Source organism: Tiliqua scincoides, chromosome 2, assembly GCF_035046505.1.
Source record: "Tiliqua scincoides isolate rTilSci1 chromosome 2, rTilSci1.hap2, whole genome shotgun sequence".
In the NCBI taxonomy this organism is placed as follows: domain Eukaryota; kingdom Metazoa; phylum Chordata; class Lepidosauria; order Squamata; family Scincidae; genus Tiliqua; species Tiliqua scincoides.
In genome coordinates this window covers 157,529,486-157,556,892 of record NC_089822.1, presented here as the reverse complement: position 1 = coordinate 157,556,892, position 27,407 = coordinate 157,529,486, and the positions used below count along the sequence as shown (strand labels likewise).

Genomic DNA, 27,407 nt, shown 5'->3' with positions numbered 1-27,407 from the left:
TCTCTTCAAACTGGGAAAGGCCATGCTGCACAGCCTGCCTCCAAGCGGGCCGCTCAGAGGCCAGGGTTTCCCACCTGTTGAGGTCCACTCCTAAGGCCTTCAGATCCCTCTTGCAGATGTCCTTGTATTGCAGCTGCGGTCTACCTGTAGGGCGCTTTCCTTGCACAAGTTCTCCAAAGAGGAGATCCTTTGGGATCCGGCCATCATCCATTCTCACGACATGACCGAGCCAACGCAGGCGTCTCTGTTTCAGCAGTGCATACATGCTAGGGATTCCAGCACGTTCCAGAACTGTTGTTTGGAACTTTGTCCTGCCAGGTGATGCCGAGAATGCGTCGGAGGCAGCGCATGTGGAAAGCATTCAGTTTCCTCTCCTGTTGTGAGCGAAGAGTCCATGACTCGCTGCAGTACAGAAGTGTACTCAGGATGCAAGCTCTGTAGACCTGGATCTTGGTATGTTCCATCAGCCTCTTGTTGGACCAGACTCTCTTTGTGAGTCTGGAAAACGTGGTAGCTGCTTTACCAAGCTCGGTATCGAGAGAAAGAGTGTTGGAGATCGTTGAGCCAAGGTACACAAAGTCATGGACAACCTCCAGTTCATGTGCAGAGATTGTAATGCAGGGAGGTGAGTCCACATCCTGAACCATGACCTGTGTTATCTTCACTGATATAGTCTGCCACCACTGACATAGTCTGCCATGAACAGGGTGACCAGATGTCCTCTTTTTCCAGGACACATGCAGGTTGCAACCTCAGAGCACAAGCCTGTGCAGGTCTCCTCAGAAGTAAGTCGCGTTAGAGTGAATGGGGCTTACTCCCAGGAAAGAGTGGACAGGATTGCAGCCTGAGGCTGCCTTGAACCCGCGCTCCTCAGGCGCCCCCACCAGCCTTTACTTGGCTGTGCAGAGCACCCTCCTGCTGTACTTCACCACGAGCCCACTTCTGCCTACCCGTTATACTTCCCAGCATGCAACGCGCCCACAGTTCCACGGCGACCGTTTGAAAATGGCCTCCTGACGTTCCAAGCATCGAACTACCCTTCCCATCATGCTTTGCTACCCCCTCCCCTCTCTGCGCGTTGCCTGGAGCACACCTACGCCGGAAGTCGAAGGCACGCCTGCGCAGTGCTGCTTCTCGGGCTCTATCTGCTCAGACTGGCGGTTGAGGGATCCTCGGTTCTTTCGCGGCGCGGGCTATGGCGCTGAACAGGAACCATTCCGAAGGGGGTGGCGTCATCGTTAACAACAGTGAGAGGTGAGGAGGGGCGCTGGCCGGGCCTGTCCTGTGCTCTGTGGGACGGTGACTTGTACGGACTGCGTCAGCTGTTCAACGCCGCCTGTACAAGTCACGCGGCCACGCCCACTTCCAGGCGCCCGCCTTAAGGGGGCGTGGCCTAAATTTATGGGCGTGGCCACAATGTTGCCTTTCTCCATTCCCTGCTCTCTCTGCCCCTCCCTTGTTTCTCCCTTATAGGTGCATTTGACCAGCTGATGATGGATTTGCTTAGGAGCACCAGTCTTGTCCCTTGCCTGCGAGGTCCTTTTCACCACATCCACACTGTACATTCTGACACCCATGTGCTGGCTAGACTGGCCATTCTCAACCAGTGTGCCATAGCACATGGGTGTGCCGAGGATGGTCCACAGGTGTGCCCAGAGGGTCATTTATTAGTAGGACCATTGGGGGTGTGTGAGCCTGGCTCACTGTGCTGTGTCAATTGTCAGAAAACCAATGGTGTCCCTTCACAAATAAAGTGCCTTGTCAGTGTCCCAGTGTTCCTACAGGTGTGCTGCAGGAGTTTGGGGGAGCGTCATTTATCAGTAGGGCCATTGGGAGATGTGAGCCTCCCACTGGCAGTGCAATGGGCCTTGACTGTTTTGGCACCTTGTCAGGGCACCATGAGATGAAAGAGGTTGAAAATCACTGGTCTAGATGTCAAGCAGGTTAGTGCAATCAGGTCTGAGGGTGAGAATGCTGACTTGGAACTGCCAGGGCTGGAAGCCCATCACCAGAAGAAGAAAAACAAAAAACCAGAGACTAAATTGTACATTCCACTCAAAAGTTGGTTGGAGGAAACTTAATTCCAGATCTCCTGAAGAGCCAGTCAGAAGCATAGTTAGAACTGGACAAGCAGCAATACTCTGAGCTGCTGGCCCAAGCCCTCCTTTTTGAACACAGAGTGGGTTGTTAGTTCACTAAATGTTGGTTCAGTAAATGTTGAAGCTTGTGATTTGCCACCCAGTGGAATATGTTTCCCCAATAACTTCATGTCCCAGTGTACCTGCTGGTAGGGAGTGGCAGGCGGAGGCCTTGTAAACTGTAGAGCAGGGCTGTCAAACTTCTTTCATACAAAGGGCCAAGGTGAAGGTGGGAAGTGCTGCTGAAGGTGGGAAGTGACATCATGAAGCAGAAAGTGACACGATTTAGCAGATGATGGCCTGAAATAAGCACTTTGTTCTCACATAGAAACTCATTAGCTGCAAAAGACGAAGAGAAAATGTGCAAACCATGTTCATTCTTTCAAAGCAGGAGAGAGCCCAATTATCACACTGGGCTAGCCCAATTATAATGGGATCGGATAAATTGCTTCTGGGGGCCACATACTGGCCACAGACCTTATGTTTGATACCCCTACTCTAGAGTATGGGAATGGATTGACAGCAGGAGGGACAGGTGCAATAGTAATTGGGGATAGTGGGGACTGGTGCTTCTGAGAGCATTTACAGGCCACTTAAGAACTGACATTAGATCCCAACAACAGGGGATCTACTTGTTGCCTAGCAGCATAGTATTTAAACAATACAGAATTTGTCACTCATGTAAAATTAAGATAGTCATATCTCTGATAATTCTGCTTTCTTTAGTATGGTTTCAGTATAGTGCTGTTTGCCCAGGGTGGATTAAGAGCTATTGTAGCCAGTGAGAGGAGCACATTCTGGCCTGTGAGTGCCAGTTTCCTTCAGGGATGCTTCCTATAGCTCTTTTTCAGACAGTGCCCAGCTTTTCAGATCCCTGGGATTATCAGAGGCATTATTGTGCATGTGTTGTTCTGCTGTTTCAAGCTATATGTATAAATTGGGCAACCTGGAATGGAAGGAGCTTAAACAAAGGGAACTAAAAGAAACTAAAAGACATCAAGCACTTGTCCAATTTCAAAATGGTCTGCCTTTGGTGGGGGTGAGGGGTCCCACTTTACAGGTTTGGACCAGATCTGGAGAAATAGTTACTGGACCCTTAACTCAGTTAGCTTACACTTCCTCTGGAGCAGGGGTGTCCAAAGTTTTTGGCAGGGGGGCCCACATCATCTCTCTAACACTGTGTCAGGGGCCAGGGGGAAAAAAGAATTAATTTAAAATTTTAATAAATTTACATAAGTTTACATAAATGAATATATTAAAGATGAACTTATATGAATGATTGAGGGTCTTGAAATAGCTCAAGGCCTATAAAAGGCCTTGCACAAAGCAAGGCTGGCCTTTCCTTTGCTGCTGCTACTGCATCAGAGACGTGAAACAGCAAGCAGTGGAGGAAGCCCTCATCCCACAGCTCACGCAAGAGGTCAAACAGTTGCCCTCACGCCAAGAGCAGCTGTGTCGGGCCAATGTGGGCTCCAACAAATCTCCGGAGGGCCAGAGACTCATTGGAGACTGCGGGCTCCCTGAGGGCCGCATTGAGAGGCCTCGAGGGCCGCAAGTGGCCCCAGGGCCAAGGTTTGGGCACCCCTGCTCTGGAGTAATACCATAGAAATACCATAGAAACTCACGTATAGCATGTGAAATTTTTGCCAAGTAATCAAGCTCAAATTATTGCTTCACCTTATCTCCGGGTCAATCAGAGGGCAAAGACTTTCAACTATGAAAAGGTTTCTCAAGCAGCAGACAGGCACCAGGCAGGCAGGGCAGAGATCCTTTCTATGGCAACTGGAAAATTCCAGCCAAAGTTAACCTTTTAATCTCCTTCCTTCTGCTGCAGACTGGTTCTGCTTGACAGATGCTTGCAAAGCAGGTCTGTTTTTTTGAAACATCAGGATGGGACCCTCCTTCCCAGGTTACAGTTCAGTGCACCATGACTTCAGAATAACACCCATGGAAAGCAGTGGGTCTACTTCTGAGTAAAAAGGCTGCAAATATATGCAGCTGCATCTCTCTGCTGTGAATCGAATTGCACACTCCCAGTTATGTGTTATATGCTGTATGCAGAGCTTCTGGCTTAACACACCAGACACCTTAAAGGTGGATTTGATTCATGGTTCAACCTTTTTCACTTGCATATCCCTTGGCAGCCTATTTCCATAAATTGTACCCTTCCTATTAGCAAAATGTTTGTAAGACAAGCCCTCATCTCCTCCATATGAAAGCCCAGACTTCATGTATTCATCACATATTTTCTCTTTTCCTCTGTCTGAAGAACAGAAGACTCTGCCTTTGCACTGTTTTGCACCAGAAGTGTGCTGAGAAATTCTGGGTGATTGATCACTTCCCATATCATGTTTCAGCTTTTTTACTGTGCTGGTTTTCAATCACTGGTGCATACATGAATTGATGACCAAAAACTAGCTATTGGTGGGGCTTTCACAGCCAACTAGCTACCTCCCTTCCAGGCCGTGCATTCTGGAGCGCAGCCTGCCTTTTTCTGCCATTATTCCATTCTTTTTCAAGTACCCTACAGGTCCTGTTGAGTGTCCCTGGTAGTACATGAATACCAGGTTGGGAACCACTGGTATGTTGTTTACAGTGCACTTACTCTGATAATGTTTACAAAAAGGTGGTGAAGACCAGAATTTAAAAAAGAATAAAAATGTATCTTATGATCTTTTCCTGTGTTTTTAATAAATTAGAGACTACAGTTTTTAGGTAACAATTAGTGGTAGGTTATTTTTCAGGATCTGGCCTCGGGTAAAATCAGACAAAACTATAGTCAGATACCCCCCCCCCCTAAGTTTAACCCCTGACTTATCTGAGGGTCATAGAAAATTCCATGATTGTTGGCTCAAAACTTGCCCTCGACTTATCTGTGGGGTCGACTTCTAGGCGAGTGTCTGCGGTACCTCTGCAACTGCTATGCTGGGTTAGACCAAAAGTGCAACTCTCTCAATTAGTGTCAGATCCCCTGACTGGGAAATTCCTTGGTGGAGGCAGGGGCATTCTTCACCAAAGGGATGTCCCTCGCCGCTGCTGAAGGCAGGGCCAACGAAAAGGCAGGCAGAACTCCACCAGCACAAGGATCCAGTCCCCAGACCATCCCTCGCTGGAGTTCGGTCATCTTTGGAGCTCCTCCTCAGTGATTTCAAAGTGAAAGGAAAATGGTTCTCTTTAGCCTGTCTCAACTCCCCTACTCAGCCAGGTTGGTTAGCTGAGTTTTTGGAGAAAGTATTTTTTGCCTGCGACTGAGATCCCAGCTCTCTTCACAGAGCAAAAATTAACTGCCGCTTTTTCCATGGTGTAGGCTTCCTCATGAGGAAGCTGCTTGAACCATTCACTAAAGAGGCTGTGCTGTGTCTCCAAAACTAGACGTGATAGGGCAAAACGGATGCCATTTTTGGAATCGGCACCCCAAATATACCCAGGAATTGGTGTAACGTTTAAGGAAGCAAAATGTGTGTTGGCCTGTGTAATCTGCAGGTGGCAGAATCTAAAGGGGCATGCTTATAAGAGCTAAAACAGTGAGAAGATTGTAGAATCTCCTGCACAGGGCTCTGATATAAATTAGACTATAGAAGACTGTAGAACAGTTTAGCTCAGGAGTGTCAAACATAAGGCCCGGGGGCCGGATGCGGCACACAAAAGCCTTTTATACGTCCCTCAGGCTCTCATCTGCTGAGCAGTGCTGAGGTGTTACTTCTGAAAGGGCAACTGACATGAAATTTGGGCTCTCCCATATCTTGAAATATGATCAAGATTTATATATTTTCTCTTTTGTTATTTGCAGCTAATGAGTTCCTAAGTGAGAAAAAAGTGTTTATTTTTAGTTATGACTTGTTTAATGATATCACTTCTTGCCTAATGACATCACTTCCGACCCTCAGCAGACATCATGAATGCTATGTGGCCCTCCCTATGAAATGAGTTTGACACCCTTGGTTTATCTACTAAGGGCACACAAGCACAGGGAACAAATAAAATACTTGCATAAAAGCACAAGTACTTTCCCCCTTATCTCCTTTCCCCTCTGCTCCAACTTCTTGCTTGGCGACAGTTTCAGCACGAGATTGCTAGGTTAGCCAGATGCTCAGACTGTGCAACCCCACAGGTTCTTGTCAGTCATGTGGGTGAGTGGGAGCTGAACACCTCTTTGCATTCCTGCAGGGACTGAAGCAGCACAAAAAAGTGACATTGGAGTCCCCTTACAGTGCTGTAACAAGACCCAGTCAATAGTAGTGAACTAAGGGCACAATCCTAACCAGGTCTACTCAAAAGTAAGTCCCATTTTGTTCAGTGAGGCTTACTTTCAGGAAAGTGTGGTTAGGGTTGCAGCCTAAGGAATGAGCAACATACTTAGTCAGAGCTTCCCAAACTGCAGCATTGTGACACCCCTGCCAGGGAAGCCCTGTCTCTGCCCCCTTAAGTGGCAGGGCGATGGTGGACTGCGATGCAATTGCCACGATTGTGCCACTGCCAGGGACAAAAGGGGTTTTTTTTTGTACTTACCTGTGGCAATGCTGGCCATCTGGAGGGTCCGGGGAGCCCACGGGCCCCTCTGCAGGGCTCCCCATGCCTCCAGACTATTGTAAATAGTGAAAAAGGCCACTTTCGGTTTTTATCATGAAATCAGAAATGATCTTTTTCACAATTTACAGCGGTTTGGAGGCATGGGGAGCCTTGCAGAAGAGTCTGTGGGCTCCCTGGACCCTTCAGAGGGCTGGCACTGTCACAGTACCAAAAAAAAACACCTTTTGTCCCTGGCTGCGGCGCAATTGTGATGATTGTGTCGCTTCCTTCACTCCTCCCTGCAAGCACTTACAACGGTTCCCAAACTCTCAGAGTTTGGGAGCTGCTGTACTTGGTCCACCATGCCAGTGCTGAGAAGCTCTGGCTGCATCCAGAATGCTGGCTTTGACATTGTTCTGTGTCTTGTATTGATGAAATGGTTCTGATTGCTCAGATTCTTCTGGTTGCTCAGATTCAATTCAAGGGGCTGCTAACAGCCTCAGAGACTATCACTTTATTGGTTTTTGTGTTTATCATCACCAATATTATTTATTATTAAGAATATACAGTGCAGTTATTTAACAATGTGGAAGAAACAAAAACTGAATCATTTCGGATGATGCATAGGCCTTTACCCAGTTTTGTTAAGGGCTGTTCTAAGGCCGCAATCCTATAGCACTTTTTTTGGGAGTAAGCCCCATTGAACACAGTGTACTGGATTGCACTGCGAGTGACCTAAATTGGACAATGCTGAGTGATGTTACAAACCCATTTAATTCATTCTGCACAGCAATGCATTTCTTAGTAATGACTTGAATAATAGACTTGTACTTTGTTCACATTTAGTATCCTGGTGACTTATGATCACATTGAAATAACGTTCCATGATATGGAGCACATGCCAGACGCATTCAAGGGAACCAAGAAAGGCAGTGTCTTCCTGACCCCGTATCGAGTAAGTAGACATGCATTTAGTACATATAATTCCATTATGAAGAGAGAAACCTCATAGAACCAGGCTTCATTTGAGAAACTGAAATAGAATCTCTGTCCTGGCTTCATCTGATAGAATTTAAATGAACTATATTTAAATGAACTCCTGTTAGGAACAGTATAATGTGATTTTCCATCTTGTCTCTGATATAAATGCGAGTGGCTCTTACAGTTATGGTTTGTGGATAATGGTACACTGGAAATCAGGAAAAACTCAAAACGAGTTCAGCTACAAATCTTCATGAGCAGCAACCTGGTTGTTGGAAGGCTTTCCCAGGCCACTCTTGCTGTTTCCATAATCTCATGGAGTGTAGTGTTTTAGAACCTCTAGGTAAAAACGAACTACTTGGCGTGGGCTTAGATAAACATGTGACTTAGTAGTATACCATATGAGTTTTCCAAGCTTTCTTTCTCCTGAAACTTTATGAAGAAATTGGGTTTTGAGACTCAGCCAGGAAACTGAAGTATCTTCAACAGTGAAGCACAGCAGTGGAGAAGTTTATACTGGTGGGGAGAAGGTAGGCATGGAGAGATGGGGTGTATGAATGACTACCGTCACTTGCAAAGGAACTGGTTGGTGGATTTTTCAAGGGCTGTGCTTGTTTGCCTAGTTCCAGGGAACTCTGAAGCTTTCTGAAATAGGCAGAGAATAGTTCTATCAAATTTGTGTTTCTGGAATGTGTTGCTGCTTTATTGTATCAGTTGAATGAATGACTTTTTGCCATTGTTTTAGTGAATATCTGACCTGTGATGTGGAAGCTTTAGCTATAGAAGACCATTTTCCCCAGGTTCTAACTTCTAGCAATAGCTTCTACGTCTATCTTCATAAGTCTGACTTCATCTGGTTCTAAGTGTGCCTTGTTAAAGAGTTGTGTTTTTCTTGCCTGCAGGTTATCTTCGTGTCTAAAGGAAAAGATTCAATGCAGTCATTTATGATGCCCTTTTATTTGATGAAAGATTGTGAGATTAAACAGCCAGTTTTTGGAGCGAATTACATCAAGGGTGCAGTGAAAGCAGAGGCAGGAGGTATGTATCTGTTTTGCGAATCTGCATTACAAGGTGAAGAATCTTGGAAAGAATTTGAGCTCTTGTGAATACAAGACAATCCTCTATTACTAACAATCACAACCTGTTCTCTGAAGAGCATAAAAATTGCATTGCAAGTCCAGAGAAAAGATCAATGAATCCAGCACCTGTCTTCTAGCATCCACCTAGAATCCAGCATCTAGCAGTGGTTAGCTAGATACTCTACAAGTCTGAACAAGCAGCTCTGCTATTCCCTGTCTGGCATGCAGCAAATTGGGCAGGAAGCTTTGCCTTAAAAGCAGTTGCATCCAGTAGCTAGGCAACCCGGAAGTTGGTAATGGCGTGATTATGTCGTCACTGATCGTCTGGTCCCTTTGCCCAGAAAGGTTACTGACCCCTGGCTGACTGCATCTAGTGACACAGGCTCCAACTTGTGCAAACTGATTGTTGACTTGCTGGATCCTCTTTCCCTCCCCTCCCCACTTTTGCTTCCCTCTGTCATGTAATTCTTATCTTTATTCTTTTTTAAATATCCCAGTCCTTGGCAAACAATTTAATTCGAGGGGAAAACCTGTCTGTTGCAGCTGTACTACAGAATGGATGTATGATAGCTTAAATGTATAAAATTGGCACTTTATAGAGAGTTAAAACTGTCGTAGCAGAGATAACACTTAGCCCTCCTTGCAAGCCATTGAGCTCAACTAGGTACCATCAGATGGCTCCTAGGTGTACTAATTTTTAAGTGTTTTAGAGAACTGTAAAGCAAATGTTTTGCCTTGCTTAGCCTCTCCCTTATGGGTTACAGTGAAGCAAGATGTCACAAAATGTGATCTCATCTTCCCAGTTCCAGATATTAAAGCTAAATCAGCCAGATGATCTCATTCACTTAGCATCCTTAAGTGGCTCAAGGCAAACAACGACCCAGGCCCCAGAAGATCTGAGAGAAGTCACTCAGAGCCTTATATTGACTGTGGCCTTATCTCCTTTGGCTTTGCAGCTCCACTTCCTCATTGCAGGCATCTTGGAAAGCCCTTGAACAGTGTTTGCTTCTGGAGTGCCTGAAAGAGAGGCCTTTGTCAGCAGTTAAATTAGCATTCTCCTACCCTACCCCCAGTTATGCCACTTTTAAAATGCATTAAAAAGACAGTCCATTTAAATGGATATTTAAATATTAGGAATTGTGCTGCTTCAAGCTTCCATTAAGTGATGCTTATATTTCAGAACAGTTGGGAAAACATCAGGTGCTTTTGGAGGTGTCATTTGTATGCTAGAACTTCATATAATGGGCTTTCCCCTCTTTGAATCTGTTTCTCCCCCCCCATCCCTTTTTCACTTGCCTTGTATCTTGCCTGCCTTCATCACTGGCATCCTGCTATTTAAGGGATAGTCCTGAATACTAGCATCCATCAGTGAGTCACCTGCTTGCTTTTGACTGGTCAAGAGACAGATTGCAGTTTTCAAGGAAACTGTAGCCTACTTCATCTATTGAAACAGCCTTTTCCTATGTACCATCATAAACTAGTTAGCATCCCAAGGCCAAAATGGCTGTATGGGAAACCACTAAATGATGCACAAAGAACACTTTTTCGCTTTGTGTTTAAAACAAAGAATGAAAAGTTACTAGCATATGAATTGCAGAAAATATCACTAAATGTACAAGGAAAATTGTACGCTTTTTGGGGGGTGTCATTGTTGCTTGAAGAGCTGAGACTTTGCAAGCTATTTCTCACAGCGGCTCATTTCATTTCTGTTTGCTCCTACATAAAATTTACCCCTTATTTAAACTGTTTCACTGAAGTAAAATTTCTAAGGTGTGTACAGAACTGGGGTAGATGCCCTAGATCCTGCTGGATTTTCAGTCAATTCAGCAGCACATACATATCCAAGCCGCTCAATCGAGTTCCCCCAGTGGAGAAACTGCTATGTACATATTTACCAGGATATGAGTAACAGCATAAAATATGCTGTAGTGGTGTGCCTGCTTATCCGCAGGGGTTCCGTTCCCCTCACCTCCAGAGCAGGTGCAGATCAGATCCGCAGATAACTGAATCCACCGATACAGGGGCACACTTGTAATTGCCAACCAGCAAATTTCTGCTTGCCTATGATATTTCCTCCTTTTCTACAGGATTAGTAAATGTTTTACAGGGCCAAAACCACACCCCCAGCTGCTTCTTCCTTGAAGGAAGTCAGCTGCACCTGGGCTAACTCTGCTATGCACAAGGATCAAGTAGAACAAGGCCAACATTCAGAAGTTCACATAGTAAGAACAGTCTCTGAGAGGACTATGAAATGATTGGCTTGAATCGTTTGCAAAAGTTTCCTTTCATGGGTTTTCTGTACTGCCTCTACATATGCTTAAGTCTCAAATTTAATCAGTGGTTGTTTAACCACCTGTAGCGTTCTTTGAGCAATGACATGGAAGGTGTGCTTTTTTCTGTATGTTTGCAAATTTGCAAGCCATATTATCACCACTTTGTTCCTTTAACCTGTGGCATCATTTGTGAGCCTTGCACTATTAATACTGGCTGTTTTGTTTCATGTCACCTGATTATGGCAAACTGGCAAGGCCTGCCGTGGAGACTTCTTAGCAAATTGGATTTGCTGATTTTGCTCATGCTGACTCAGAGTAAATCTAATCTTGATATTCTGGCTTGTAAGTGGTTGGCAGACAGAACTTTGCTGTCCTTTATTGATATTTAATCCTTCTCAAATGGATGTGTTTCAGATTCATTTATCTTTAAGAAATCTGTGTCGTGTCACGCCACTTATGACCTTCTTAAAGTTGTAAGATAAAACTCTGCTCTTATGATAAATTTCAGATAATAAAGATATAAATCTTTATAATTTGTGTATACCTGCTCAATTTTCATGATCTATTCTGAACAAGTTGTTGGTTGTGGAAAAATTTGAAGTTTCTTGAGAATATATGTGAGGTGAAAGTGTGGATAGAGGAAGAGTTGGTAAGCAAACAAGGAACCTGATCGTGTTTTTCTGGTGGGAAGACTTAATAACTTTGGATTTAGCTCATGGGACTGTGAGAGGGCTCTCTGGATTTCAGCAACAGCCTTCTGGGACAAGCTCATTCCATTTTATTTTATCTATAGGTGGTTGGGAAGGATCTGCAACATTCAAAATGACATTCTCTGCTGGAGGCGCCATTGAATTTGGACAGCGTATGCTGCAAGTCGCATCTCAAGGTATTTGGAAGTTGTTGTTTTTTATTTTTTTAAAGGAAACCAATTCAACCAAAGGTCTATGGGGGCCAGAGGGGGGTGTTAAATTCAGGTATAGACAAATTGAATATTAGCTATGTTAAGCATCTGTGGTAAAAATTCATTTTTTGTTCTCTTTTAATTGAGTGAATAGCTTCTTTTGAATTAAAATAACCTCCCCACACTTGAGAGAATATAATTGTTCTTCCAGCTATAAGGGCAGTAAAGTGACAGCCAGTGTGAAATTACCTAACTAAACTGTCGTTTATAATAGTTTCTAACTGCAATAGCATGTGTTATGCATATTCCTCATCTCATGTTCACTCTATTTTGTATGACATCAGACAGGCACAGCAGATGGATTCACACCCGGCCCAGCATGTGCAATAGGATTCCCTTGTTTGCTCTTAATGACCTATCCTTTTATGTAACACCCGAAGGAGCTGCTCTGTGCTTTTCCAGCTCCCTTTCAGCCTTTCTTCTTACCATGCTTACCATCTGGCCCCACTGCTTCAGGGAGTCCCTTCTGCAGCCTCCCATCTTCCTCAAGTACCAGGTAGCTGTTGGCCATGGGACCAGCAACCTTGCAGCCTTTGCAGTTCCCCGTATCTCCTATCCCCAGCTAGTTTTTCAGTGTTGGGCTTCAAGCAGCTTTGCTCACTTTCTTTTTCTCTACATTCCCACTCCATCATTAGTTGGCAAGTGCCTGGACACTAAGTGCCAGGCTAGACACGTTACACTGCTGACGGCTTCCTTCTTTCCGCTTTCACCAGGCCTCTGCAGCTCTGAGCAGCACGCAGGAAGTCACTCTGAGTTCACGAATGATGCATGGTGGTGTTATAAGATATGGCAAGCCCTGTAATTAATTCATCCCATCAACAGCAGATCTGCTTGGTAGTAACAGTACTGAGTTTCACATGTATCCAAATTGCAGCTGTATAATGGTTCTGCCTATGGTGTGCTTGAAACAAACCCCACTTTGTGCCTCTGATTGAATTTGCGTTCATTTTGTTTTGTAGCCTCAAGAGGCGAGGTCCCCAACGGAGCCTACGGATATTCATATATGCCGAACGGTGGCTACACCTTTCCACCGCTTGCTACCAATGGGATGTACCCTCCTCCTCCCTCAGGATATCCATACCCACCACCGCCTTCTGGTGAGTCTTGGGAGGGAATAACCCATGGCTCAGCCTTTGTCTTTGTGACTCTTCAGTACAAGGACAGCTTTCTTGTGTTAATCCATGTTTTCAAATGCTGCAAAATCAGCCCAGGGCTCCTCTGTCATAAATATTTGGCATTATCTGAAATAGTTATCTGTCTTAACTTGCCAGGCAGAATGCTTTGCCAGTCCCAAGGTTCAGACTCACTACATGGCCTTTCAAAATTCCCTGTTTTGAGTAAAATACAGTTTAAAAAAATCATCACTGAAGTCTGCTTGGAATATTTTTGTGATAGGCAGTAGAAGTCAGCTGTCTTCGCAAATTTTCATTGTCATTCTTTTCTGTAGTGGAGTTTTATCCTGGTCCCCCAATGGATGGAGCCATGGGATACATGCCTCCTCCACCACCTCCCTACTCTGGGCCCATGGAACCTCCTGCAGCTGGCCCTGACCTTCCTTCCACTCCAGCAGGTAAGTGGAACTCCTCTGAAATATGATGGCACTGAGCAAGTCCTTTGGGACTTTCTGCGTTCAGCAGGATTCACTAGACTTTGAGCAGCCCTTGCCGATATTCATTTAGCCTCTCCTTAAAACTCTTTCAGGAAGGGAACATCTGTTTTGGGAAGCTGTTACCCAGAGGTCCAGTTTTTACCCCAGTGGGCAAATTTCTAAAAATGGCACAGATGTAGTTTCATGTTAAATCATCTTGTTCTGATTGTCAGACCAACCCACGCTATTTACAAAGGGAGAATTGCTTCTTTACTCCCAACTTTGCTAATTCAATTAAGATAGGGTTTTTCTTCCAGCCTGTGCATCATTAGTAAAAAGAAAGGGAAAAAAATAGAGCAATCCATGAGCCAAGCATGGATTATGTTCTGTTTTCCAATGACAGTTCCAGTATGGCTAGAATAGTGGTGCAAGCTGTGTTTGATTAGCAGCACTGAATAATACGGGATGAACCAGAGAGAGGTTTTGTAAGCATTTCTGAGGGATACACTTTTGGACAAACTTGGGTCACTGCTGAACAATTGCAAAATGGTGCATGAGGATATAGTTTGCAGGAGAAAAACAGGTGGAGGAAGTGTTTACCCTTCCTCTACCCACGGTTGTTTTCCTGAACCCCTCTTTGCTCCCCTGTCCCTTAATAACATATGAAAAGCCCTGCTGGATCAGGCCAAAAGCCCATTTAGTTCACCAACCTGTTTCCCACAATAGTCCAACTATCTTTGGGAAGCTGACACACAAGAAAGGCAGACTTCTCTCCTGCCATTGTCCCCCTGCAACTAGCATTCACAGGCATACTTCTTTCCCACTGTTGCTCCCCTGCAACTGGTATTCATGGGCATAGTGTTGCTGAACATAGAGGTAGTGTAGCCTCATGAATGGAAACCATTGATAGACTTGTTTTCCGTGAATTTGTTCAGTCTGATGTTGAAGGCATTGAATCGTTATTCTTCTTCAGAGGCAACTAGGAAAATGCTATTCAACAAGTATTATTTTAACAGTTTTAACATTTTAAAATATTAGGCTTATGTACAGCATTGTATATGTCTTTTAAAAAAAAATGGTAAGTATGCACTTAGTAGGTCCCCACTGAAACATTTATAAAGAGCATCATTCTTTAAAACAGATGTTCTGTAACTGTGGGTCTGGGACCCACCAGTGGGTTGTGACCCAATTTTTGATGGGTTGCAAAAGTGACAGGGCAGATTAGGTTATGTGCATTAAACTAGCTGCTACTTGGGGCAAGAAGCTCTGCTGCCAATCACCATTATAGCCACACCCCCTGGCATTTATAAATCAGGCAGCAGTTTCTAGGGTTTGAGAACCACTGCTTTAAAAAAGCTTCTGAAAACTCTGCTATTAGATGGGTAGCATATGTATGTTAAATTTTACAACATTGTTTAAATTGTGCATTCTAATTGCTTCTAGCATAGAGATTGCTGTACTTGAAATTTGTCAGGTACAATGATACACAGGCTATGACTGTGTCAGCAGTTTTATGCAGACACAGTGTGTTTGTTGTGCTTTTGTGCAGGCGTGATAGTGCTGGGCCAGCAAAAGCTGGCTGTTTCAACATATGTACATTCCAAATTCTGAACAGACCTCCAGAATGAAGCCAGTATGTATGTTGAGGACTTGGTGTAATTTCAAGTGCTTCTGCAAATGAGACAAACATCTTCTCCCACTTTTGATGTTCACCTTGTCATTTGAAGATGGGTGCTGCCTTTGTTTTTTCCTCCTCCTTATTTTGCCCTTGGAGGGTCCAACCCAAGAAGTTGCCATTTTGAAAGCTATTCTTTCCTAACCTATAATATGCTTTCCCTAAAGCTGAAGCCAAAGCTGCAGAAGCTGCTGCAAGTGCTTATTACAGCCCAGGCAACCCTCATAATGTCTACATGCCCATGGTAAGTTTTACACATCCTACCATTGAATACATTGAAGTCAAATGTCCTAGAATAATCTTCTCCTAGAAATGAAGAGAATAAGGGGTGCGCCGTCTGCCATCTCAAGCATCCCTCCCATCCTTGTATTAAAACTAGCCTTTTTATTTGAAGAATTCTGCTGATGAGAAAGCCACATGACAGTGGGTGCAGCTAGCAGAGAGCATGAAATAATGTTCCTAGTGGCTGTAGAGTGTGAAGCAGATCTTGACAGAAGCAGCACAACTTTTCACGCTGCAGGTCAATACAAGAAACTTCAATGCAAGTTCAAGAACCTATATCATGTAGTCTCAGTCTTAGTACTTTTGATGCAAAAAGTACTTTAACCTCCTTAGTAGCAGTCATTTGTGATCCTCATTTACAGGTAAGAAACTGAGGCAGGGAGTGATTAGGAGTGACTTGACTGAACCCCCCTCCCCCCAGTGACAGAGCAAAGCTTTGACTTCCAGGCTTTAATAAATTGTTAGAAGGACTAAAGTGGTAGCTATTCTTAGGGAAGCTTATAAAGACTGTTTTTTAGTTCATAATCTAGATCAGAGGTGTCCAAAAGTTTTTGGTAGGAGGGTCACATCATCTCTCTGACACTGTGTTGGAGGCCGGGGAAAATAAAAGAATTAATTTACATTTAAAATTTGAATAAATTTACACAAATGAATATATTAGATGGAACTTATATGAATAAATGAAGGTGTTGCAAAAGCTCCAGGCCTATAAAAGGCCTTGCACAAGGCAGACCAGCCTTTCCTTCACTACCGCTGCTGCATCACAGACGTGAAACAGCAAGCAATGGAGGAAGCCCACAGCTCATGCGGGAGGTTGAGCAGTCGCTGTCATGCTGAGAGCAGTTGCATCAGGCCATCAGTGTGGAAAAGCATGCTTTGGAGCTCTGAGCCACGCCTCCTACCACTGTTTGTTGTGTCGCACTCCTGGTCTTGATGCCAGGCAGCAGGTGTCCAGGGATCCAACAAGTACCACCAGACACCACTTCAAGTACCACTGGTGGTACCTGTACCACTGGTTGCAAAACACTGATCTAGACAGCGTCCATTTAAAGCATTGGAATGTGTCCGCAGTAGCAAATGTGATTGTTTTGCGGTAAATTTGACTAGTAATGGACTGAAGTTAACATATTCCTTCTCTCTCTTTTTAGGACCAGCCTCCTCCTTACTTTCCACCAGAAGACAAGAAGACCCAATAAACAGCCACAACTAATTACTTCCTTATTTCCATGTGGCTAACTTAGAGATATAACAGCAGTAAGGAGAGTCTAGTCTCCCTCCTGTGCACATAACTCCCACAAACAGCAGTGGTAGATACGTGTGTCATAAGATTCTAACGTGTTCTGGATTGGCACACATAAAACCTAAGAATTTGTTGTTCATTTCTATATGATTCTTTCACCATGCTGATAATATAACAGAGAGATTTTGTTGTTTCTCTCCTATCCATCTTTCAACTTTTCAGCATCTAAACTTTTCAACATTCCTTCCTGAACTACTTCAAACTGAAGTAGACTTCAAAAGACGACTTCAAACTGAAATTTAGCAACAGATACTGAAATTGGGTTGTTGACACCTTGATGCATTCATGCAATGCATTCATGTGGTGAAGCTTCAGAAGAAAATCCATTTTGTGATCTATGTTTTAGTTCTTCAGTGCATGAATCCTCCCTTGTTGCAACCAAGGAGATGCACTGATATCCCGGCAAGACCATCTGATGCATTCTTGGACATTGGTTCTGTTCAGACACTGAGCTTTTCTGCCACTCCTACAAGATGTGCGTATGGGAGCTTCTGTGCATCATGCATTAATTTTGATCCAGCCACTTGTGCATCTTGGTTGTTTATTTCTTACAACAACAAAAATGATGGCTGCACAATTTTGGTCAGTAAAGCACCTGACCTCTATGGTGAACTTCAGAATTGATTTGAGCAAGTGGTTGACCAGTTGTTTAAACTGCATTCTGACAACTGAAAGGGTTTCTGGGAAAGAGGATGGATCACATTTTGACTTATTGATTTGTGTATTTATTATTTGGATCATATGCCAAGCATTCTGGGCATGTCAGAACCTGAAGCATTTCCCCCTTTAGTTTTGTACAAGATTGCCTTCCAGTAATTATTCAGATAATGTCAAAGCTGACAAATGGGGAGACTGTGTAGAGGAGCAAATCTTCATGGGAGCATGCGTTTTAGGTTATTTTTTTTCTAGCTGGATTCTTAATATCAGTGAAATTCCATATACAGCAACACTACAGTGAGGAGGATTAATAGTTCAACTGTTCTGTGGCCCTCATTACTCCTGCACCAAAATATGAAGAGGAATATTATAGGACAATATTCATCTTGTATGGCTGTGGCAGCCAGAAATCGTACTAACGTATTTATGTCACCAGATAATTTAGTTCACTCAGACCAGTCTGGTCTCTCAGCTTGCGTAGACAGAGATCCGTTATTATTTCATTAACATCACTTCAGATTTTCACAGGACTAAAACCAAAAGTCTGATGTACGCATTCTTCCATATTTTTCTCACCATTTTGTAATCTGTGATAATACAAGTGCTTGAAATTGTGGCTCCTGGAATGCTATCTTATTGAGCAACTGCAGAAAGCTTGGACTTCTTTGCACAGTAGTGTCTGACCCTGGGTACAAAGTGGTGGTTAATTAATTCATGTGCACACTACAACTCTGTTCCACATAGCAGTGGATACCAATTCCTTCCTATTGTCACAGCAGAGGTGTCCCAAGGGAGAAGGAAGATGACAAAATAGGGTGGTTTCACTGCATGCCTTTGAAAGCTTACCTCTTGCTTCCCTGACTTAGCTGTGCACTTCATTTGAGTAACATTACAGAGTTTGTGAGTTTTTAGGGGATGGAAGTGAAAGCTTGCTTGTTTTTAAAATGCCCCTATTTGCATTGATCTCTGTAGCAGTCAGTCATTGTGATACTTTGCTGCAGGATGAGGTGACAGTCAAGTGGGGAATAACCTTTTCTGTTCACATGCTTTCTCGGGTGACTGTGAGGTGTTAGTGGAGCACCAGTCCTAGCCAGTGCTCAAAAAAACACCCTGTATGAGTAGGAGCTTGCTGCAACACTAGCCATGCAGTTTGCCTGACAATTAAGCCCCAGCCTCTCTGGAGTCCTTGGTTTGGCTCCCAAATGCTTTCCAGCTGACCAATGATGTTGATGATGTGCAGACCCTCTCTCCATCTTGTGCACTGACTTTTTCTAAACTGCAGTGGTGTAAACAAATGGTTATTTTCAAAATAGATATGTATTTTGGAGAAGTTCAATTAATATATTATGGCTGTGAAGCAATTCTCTGGAATGCAAGGCTGCCTTTTGATTTTGCTAAGACTGTGAAGTAAAGATAACCTACATCAACTCTCTTTGACTCTGTGTTGTTTGGGTAGACAGGCAAGTGGGCCATCACATGTACCAATAATTTCTTCACAAACCTTCTGGTGAAAGGGTGACTTTACAGTTCACTCACAGGGCATAAGGAAGCAGGGCTGCTCTTGGGTCTGCCATAGATTTCTGTGTAACCTAAGCTGAGTCAGCCTTGCATAAAGAAACTACTTGTATTCAGATGTTCTTGCAGAAGTTAGGTTTTGAAACTGCACACATTTGCATTTCAGGTGCCTTACAGTTGTCACACTAAGCGCAGAAAGACACTGACTCCACCCAGAACTCTTTCCCCCAAACTTACTCTCAAATGTATGAAACTGCCTTATACTGTGTCAGATCTATCGTCCATCTAGCTCAATTCATGGCAGCTGCTCTCTGAGTTTCAGATGGGTCTTTCCCAGCCCTACTTAAAGGTGCCAGAGCGTGAACCTCGAACCTTCTGCATGAAAAATGTGCTCTACCTCTGAGCTTGCAGTCCTCTTGTGTAAGCAGATGATTCTTGTGCTTTATGGTTGTTTACCGCACTAGATCCAGAAAATCCTGATGCCAACTCGAATGGAAGGGACACGAGGCTCAAAGGAACAGATCTAGGGAGGAAGAAGCTCCTGGTGTACCATCGTCCTCCACAGTGTCCAACTGCTTCTTCAAGTTTACCGTGTTTGGACATATTTGTCACATGTAGTTCGCCTTTTCCCTAAGGTACTCTGGAGCAGAATTACACATTACAATAAATTCAAGACTGCAGCTAAAAACAGCACTCCACCTCTCTTATGAGTTGTAAAACTTACCCATATCCTGATGTCATGATTCTGTGTATTTTCCCCAGCCTTCCTTTTCATTGGTCTCTGTTAGAGGTAGCAAAACGCATAAACAATGCATAAACGATGTTGGGACATGGGTAATTTGTCTTTTTTAGTACGTGCTGTAGGTGAAGAAGGCTGAACAATGAACTGTCTGTTGTAGTGGCATCCCAAAGTTGCAATGTAGAGTTGCAGTACTTTTTTTAGCTTCACAGCAGCCCTGACAGGTAGACCTGTGAGAAAGAGTGTATTGTCCAAGGCCACCTTTAGCTGAGCAGGGAACCTGGTTTTCCACATTCAAACTAGGTGCTAGTTACTGCAGGACACTGGAGACTCTCAGTGAAAAGTTATCAGATATTGGAGCACATCTGAGAGACTATGTTTAGCCCTTCTTCCATTGAGGAACAGCCTCCCACTTGTGTCAAGAGGCCTTTTTCATGGACTTTTTCCTTCTGCATGGGTGGTGAATGTGGCCAGCTTCAGCTCCCACCTCTGTTTCCAACTGTCATTCTTCAACTGTATGGAACATGTTGCTTCAGGTCTCCTACCCACCCTCTGCTCTCACATTCTCACAGCTGCTTCAAAAGTCAGCTACCACATGGAAGTCACACTTCCGTATTGCAGCTTGGGTGGACCTATGCAAGCATTTTGCAACATGTCTGATCAGTGGAAGGTTTCCCAATCAGTGGCATGAGTTTCCAGTGGCTTCCATGCAGCTGCCATAACATTTTGACGTGGCCTTCAGAGGCAGGCAAGGACACCTACTGGTTAATTTCAGCAAACAGTACAAATGAAGATAGTGAAACTCTTAAGTGGAATCTAATGGAACTTTCTCTTTTATTTTGTAACTTCTCTGACCCTGGCATTTTTGTAGCACATGGATTTAAGTTTCCTAGTATTAGGCTGTAATCCTATCTACACTTATCTGACAGTGAGCCCCATTGATGATAATGGGAATTGCTTCTGCGTAGACATGCATAGGATTGGGCTGTCAGTCACCTTGGGACATGTACCTGCACCTGAAAGCATAGGTGGTCCACTGCTTCCCACACTTGCATTTGTACCCAGACTGTGCTGCAAATGTGACAGCATTGATGGTTTTCGATGCTAAATATGTGGCTACAAAAAATGGTAGACACAGTATCAATTTCCAGAGAGGTATTGTGTAGCAAAAAGAAAAAAAAAAAGGGTGACTTACTAGCACCTTAAAGACTAACCAGTTTATTCAAAATAAGTTTTCAATGCACTAGAGACAATAGGATGTTTGAAGCATTATCTTCATCTGGCAGGAATATATGTACACATGGGGACAGAGAAAAAGGTAAAACAGGATAAAAACCAGGGTCAAGGGGAAGTAGGGTGGAAGAGGTACTGTTGTTGGAATCCTTCAGTCTCGAAAGACTATGGTGTCACGCTCTGAATGGTGGTTCTGGAACAGAGTGTCCTCTCCAGAGCGCGAAGCCTGGGTAAAGTAGGTATGGAGGATAGGCTGTTACCCATGCAGCAAATCCCCCCTCTCCACGTTGCTGAAATGGTCCAATGGAAAGGCAGAGGCCAATACAGTTGGTTCCAGCGGCGTTGCAGGAGTTGCCAGAACATGACTGTGTTCAGCCATGAACTGCCTCAGGGACTCCGGCTCCGGATTTTGCCTCGAGGTTGTCTCCTGAAGCCTTTTCCATAACTGGATGTAGCCACAAGGCAGTGGAGGTTTGGGATCAGAGTTTTCCTTCTCTCAGATGAGCTGCCTTCCCAGGCTAACGAGTCCCATCTACCACCGGTGGCTGTTTAGTCGCCTCTTATGACAAGTACAGCCAAACTGAGGGTCTATTCTTATCCCCAGCCCCCAGGGGTAGGAAGAGGTACACGGTGCTCATTATTATCTGAAGTTTAAAATGCATGAAATTAGTCCATTCACAACAGCTTGATTTGTCTAAGAAAATTCAGAAAATTTTTTGGCACAGATGAGCTCACTTTGCATTTCAGAGCTCCTGTTTACATACAAAACATGCACTCGTTCACTCTGTCTCTGCCTTGGGAGGTTTGTCATTGGTGCAGCGCTGCCTTCGTTCCTGCCCAGTGTTGTGTGTGTGTGTTTTGCCCATCCCTTTAGAATGGAATGAGTCAGTACAATCAGATATCTACAGCTGTTAAAACTATCTCCTGCCTGAGAGGCAAAGGCACACTTAGCAGAAGCTCTGCATGCTGCCCAAGGTGAGTTCTGGCTTTCCTCTTGCCCCTATACCAGGCAAAAGCCCACCCATCTGATGCACATTTGAGCTTTGGGTGAAGAGTGAGTACTTCCCCAAAGAATGCATTGCAAAAACCAAAGAGTAGGAGATGGGAAATGTTGCTTTTGAAAGAATTGGAGGGTGGGGCAAGTTTCAGCATGACAAATAGTATATATGTAGGATTGCAGAACAGAAACTGGCTGTTGAAAGCAGGGGGTGCCAGAGCTTCCACTAGGAAGAGACACCTACATGTTTCCAGTACTGGAGGCAGACAATCCAAATAGTGCCTCCCTTGCTGATAACATTATGACTAATGAAACAGCTGACAGTTTGCTGCCCATCAATGGGTTTCAAACACTTGCCATCCGAATGGGCCATCCCATCAGGCCCAATGGTAGCATGTCAATGCTGACAATGATGTGTCAGTTCTGAACCATTTATAGAGTCAGCCTAGTCTCTCACCACCACCACCACCACCGCTACCTGCATCACAACAATTAAACTATGCAATCCCCACCAGCGTGCCGAAAGCAGGCATGCTACAAAATATGTTTTGCATGTTGTATGACTTTTTGGCCTCTGATTTGTTGCTTGAGCTTCTCTTCCATTCACCTGGCTCAGCACAATGGTGGTCTTCTAATTTAGGTGGAGGTGATGATTGACAGTCCAATCTTACGCATGTCTGCTCAGAAGTTCCATTGTATTCAGTGGGTTTTGTTCCCAGGAAAGTGTGTATACTAGGATTATAGCCTGAGATACAAGTAGGGTGGGAGGAGTGGATTAGTAAAAAGATTTCTAAAGATAACTGATCATGGTCCCCGCCTGCTACAGTGGTCTTCTCTGGTTTGGTAAATACTGAAGATGAGCAAAAAACATTGTCAAGACTAGATGCAAAATGATACATCAGATGTGCCATATTGCAGTCTTCTTGACATGCCTCTCTCACAAGCTCTCCATGCAAGGTTCTCACACTATCTGGGGGCTCTGCTCAGAGAGCTTCAAAAGAATGGCGGGCATACTGGGAAGATACAGTTGCAAGCTTGCACATCTGATTGGATCAGGGGCTACTGGATCCTGACTGGCCAGATTCTCAGGCTTTCTGTTTCCTTTTGACGAAGGTGACTCAGTCAGTGCTCCCTAACTTTGTTTAAGCCTGCTTTGTGATCCAGATCGTATGCTGTTCTTGCTAACTTATCTGGAACACCACCTAAGTTCACAGTTCAGCTCTTTGTTCCAGTAAATACCCAGGCAGAAATTTGACAGGAGTAGCAGTTTTGCATTTTGCATATACTGTATAATACATGATATTGATGGTACATTATCTTAGCACTGCATTTCCAGCATGTGATTGTGGATACTGCTCCTATAGAATTTCTGCCTGGAGATTTACTATAGTAATAGAGAGAACAAAACCTGGCCTATAGCCAGTGGTGGGATTCAGCTGGTTCTCATCCGTTCTATAGAACCCCTACCTAATCCAGTTGTTGGTTCCAAGAACTGTTTGGTGGGGAGCTCGCGCCTTGAAATGTCAGGGCTAACCCTCCTGGGGGCAGCAGCCGTGCGGGGCCAACCCCTGGGAGGGGAAAAGGGGGTCGCTCCCAGTGGGTGCCGAGGCTAAAAGAGCTGGATGTGGCCAACTGGAGTCTGCGTGCGCAGCTCTGATGCCTCCTGCGACTGCGCCGAAGAATGTAGGAGAGGGCGCAAACGGCCAGCACATGCAGCCTTGCTGACGAGGGTGAGAGAAGCAGCCCAGCTGCTTGCCCCCCCTCCCCGCACCTCCCCTCCCCGGCCGAGCTGGCCGACTGGTGAGTAGACTGCTCCTGTGCCTGGAGGCTCCTTGGGCTCAGCCCTCCCGGTGGGTCGGGGTGTCGGAGCAGCTCCTGCCCAAAGAGCCCCCCCCACGCATCCCCTCCCACCCATGCAGCCTCGCTGACAAGGGCAAAAGAAGCAGCCCAGCTGCCTGCCCCACGCCTCCCCTCCCCATTGAACACAATGAAACTTACCTCTGGGTAGGCACTGAGCACAATCCTAACCAGGTCTACTCAGAAGTAACTCCTATTTTGTTCAATGGGGCTTACTCTCAGGAAAGTGTGGTTAGGTCAATCAGAAGGCGAAGGAAGGAAGCAAGCATCTCATCCTCGTCTCTGAGTTTGCCACACTTTCCTGGGAGTAAGCCCCATTGAATACAGTGGGACCTTCCTCTGAGTAGACACTGTCAATCAGAAGGCGACGAAGGAGGCTGTGATCCTATCCACACTTTCCTGGGAGTAAGCCCCTTTGGCTATAATGACTTACTACTGAGTAGACATGCATAGGATTGTGCTCAAAGGCTGCACTCCTAGCCACACTTTCCTGAGAGTAAGCCCCTGTGGGGCTGAAATTCCCACAGCTGAAATTCCTCAGGTTAAAAAAAGGCAGGAATGTGGCACAAAACATTACTTCATTAAGGGTACAATCCTATGCAGGTCATATCAGAAGTAAGTCCTGTTGTGTTCAATGGGTCTTACTCCCAGGAAAGTGTGGATAGGATTGCAGCCTTTGAGCAGAATCCTATGCATGTCTACTCAGAAGTAAGTCCTATTGTGCTCAGTGAGGCTTTCTTCTAGCACCTGTGCAGTCACAATGCAGCCCTGAGGTAAGGGAAGAAATGTTCCCTGCCCCCCACCACAGGATGCAGTGCATGCCCTATTGGTACAGCTGCACTGGCACTGGAAAATTGGATAGGATTGGGTCCTAAGTCCTCTTAACTGTAACTTTCCAGCACCAAGTCCTGGAGGTCTCCTTGTGACAAGGGAATGTTTGTTCCCTTACCTCGGGACTGCAATGTGGCTGCATTGGTTCTGGAAAGTTGGATAGCCCTTAGGCTGCAATCCTACTCACACCTGGGAAGCAAGCCCAATTGACTATATAATGTGATTTACTCCTGTGTAGGCTTGCATAGGATTGGGCTGCTATTCCCAGGTAAGTGTGCTGAGGATGGTACAGTTAGCATTACTCCTTCTCTGGCAGAAAAGTTCCTTTAGGTTATCCCCCCCCCCCCATGGCAGGCTGACTAGAAATTGAAGATTTTTTGAACAAGTTTGCAAATTGGGTCTTATCACCTAATGAAGAAGAACTGGAGAAGCACTGGGAAGAACTTGTGATCAGGGTGAACCTCAAAACCTGCAAGGCTTGTTACATGTGCTGTTAATTTTCATTTTTAGGCTGGGTTGTGGGTGCTTGGGCACCTACACAGCTGCAACACTTTCGAAGGACTGTGGTGGGGAGGTTCTGCCTCCCCTGCCTCCCCACCCACTGCAGGCCCCTGCTTTGCACTACCTGGTCAGTAGCAGCCCTCAAACTTGTGGGAGAAGCACCACTAGAGTAGACCAAAGTGATGGGTATCTGCTGTTGCCTGTTGGAAAGCAACCTAGAAGAACAGTCCCCTCATAGTACTTTTTTGCTCATTAGTGAAACTGTCCTTCAAGGCTGCCATTCTCTCTCAAACCCTGGAAGTCAACAACTCCCCTTGAACTTGTTGGGCTTCTGAGTAGACGTGCATTGGATTGCAGAGTTGGAAGTTGGAGGGGGAAGCTTTAGAGTTCACTGGAATTCTTTTTGGGGCTGAGTGGTAAAAGCAATAGAGCAGCATTTCTCAACCAGTAGTACTCATACCACCAGTGATACTTGAGGTGGTGCCCAGTGGTACTCATGGCAGGACCTCCACTGCCTGGCAGTGAGACCAGCAATACGATGCAACAAACAGTGGTAGGAGGCTCAGTTCTGCTTTTCTTGCGCTCAAAAAAGCCCTCCCATCTACCCTGGGAGCCCAATCCTATGCATGTCTACTCAGAAGTAAGTTCCATTATAATCAATGGGACTTACTACCAGGAAAAAGTGGATAGGATTATAGCCTGAGCCTCTTACCGTGGTTTGTTGCATCATGTCTGGCCTCTTAGTATGGAAATAACTGGTGATAAAGTCATTCCAGTTACTTCCATTTGTACTTCCCAGAGGTGGGCCATGCAAAATGGCAAGAGGCAGATGCTGAGGAATGCTGTAATAGAACAAAAAAGAAGGGGAGATGTAAAGATGTTACTATGCTGTTGTTGCTTTTGGTTGATGATGAGGTGTCAGACTATGTGCTCAGTACACTTTTGCTGACCAGATGTTCACCACTAAAAGTGAACCAGATCCTTGATAGGATTGACTGCTCTGGTAAAAATCACCAAGTTCCCACTGAGAAGGAAGGTGGCCCAGCTCAAAGCCCAGTGCAGCAAGTTGTTTTGTGCAAATGTGAAGGTGCTATGCTGCTGTGGTGTCTCCAGAGGTTGGTAACCTGGAGCCCTAGCAGTTCCCACCTCCTCTGCTTGGTGCCTTCCTGATTTCATTATACAACTGCCTTGAGAATTCAAGAAAAAATGTCCATTTGAAGTGTGCATTTCAGCTGCATGTTTATCCTCCTTGGAAACTAGTGGCCAGAGGCCTGTAAGTATGACTACAGAGGACAGAATTGCAGCCTTGCCATTTGGATTTAGACACTGGGTGCATGTTAAAGTTACAGTGCAATCCTATGACTGTCTACTCAGAAGTAAGTCCCATTATGTTCAATGGGACTTACTCCCAGGAAAGTGTGTACTGTACAGTATAGGAGTGCAGCCGTAGTCTTTCAACTTCCTTTGCGGCAGACAATTGAAGCTGAGTTGCTCATTGCTCATTAGGACATAGAACCTGTTGTTAATTTATTTGAATCCCACCACTGCCTATAGCAATAGGTGGCATTTTGGCGAAAGCACTGTGCCTTGTAGAGGTGCATCAGGCAGACATTCATCAGTTGTATCTTGAGCAAGTGAGTGGGAAAGATTCACTTGTTGAGTTTCTGCCTTGAAACATCCCTCCCCACCTCATTGTTGAGCTGAAAGATCAAAGTGTGTGTGCATAGAGCCTTACATTGTAAAACCAGCATAATACATGAGACTCTACAAAGTCTTTACTGCTTGCATGGCACATGCTTTTGGGGCCACAAGGGGAAAATGGTAAACACTTTAATACTGAGTGATCTTAAGCCTAAGGGTCTGGGTGGAGTTGTAGGGGATGAGGTAAATCACAGGGTCTACTCCCCTTCCAAAGTGCTCTTCAGATACCTAATATCCACAGTAATTGCAACAGGCTTTTGAAGTGGGCCAGCAGTGCCAAGGATCCTGATATGCCAATCCAGGCACATGCATGAATGTACCTGCTTAATATTCATAAAGTACTCTTTTGGGGTGTTCGGATGCACAATTTCCACAATGCTTACAACAACCATGTGGAGGGAAAGCTTCACCTGTTGCCAAATTCTTTAGCTGGTAGAGTTCCTGGGCTTTCTAACCATGAGGCAGGCAGAAATTCAGTGGACAATGTTTGTCCTATCTCTGAATCTCCATGGAATGGTGTGGAGTGGGGACAACTTTCCTTGCTGTCAGATTTTATTAAAAGAAAGAGTCAACTTGCTTTTAGCAACCAT

The 27,407-nt window shown here is 44.8% G+C and overlaps 1 protein-coding gene across 1 annotated transcript; it reads left to right on the top strand.

The window, feature by feature from the left end:
• Positions 1–1,128: 1,128 nt before the first annotated feature.
• On the top strand, positions 1,129–18,871 carry WBP2 (WW domain binding protein 2). Its single transcript, XM_066614362.1, has 8 exons — positions 1,129–1,254; positions 7,494–7,602; positions 8,531–8,666; positions 11,774–11,866; positions 12,901–13,038; positions 13,389–13,511; positions 15,372–15,448; positions 16,635–18,871. Exons 1-8 carry the CDS (start codon positions 1,196–1,198, stop codon positions 16,680–16,682), a joined length of 783 nt encoding a protein of 260 aa, XP_066470459.1. The 5' UTR covers positions 1,129–1,195; the 3' UTR covers positions 16,683–18,871.
• Positions 18,872–27,407: the final 8,536 nt, after the last annotated feature.

Coding starts and splice junctions, on each gene's coding strand:
- WBP2 (XM_066614362.1), top strand. CDS start 1,196: ATGGCGCTGAACAGGAACCATTCCGAAGGGGGTGGCGTCATCGTTAAC. Junction 1,255..7,493: donor ATCGTTAACAACAGTGAGAG/GTGAGGAGGGGC, acceptor GTTCACATTTAG/TATCCTGGTGACTTATGATC. Junction 15,449..16,634: donor ATAATGTCTACATGCCCATG/GTAAGTTTTACA, acceptor CTCTCTTTTTAG/GACCAGCCTCCTCCTTACTT.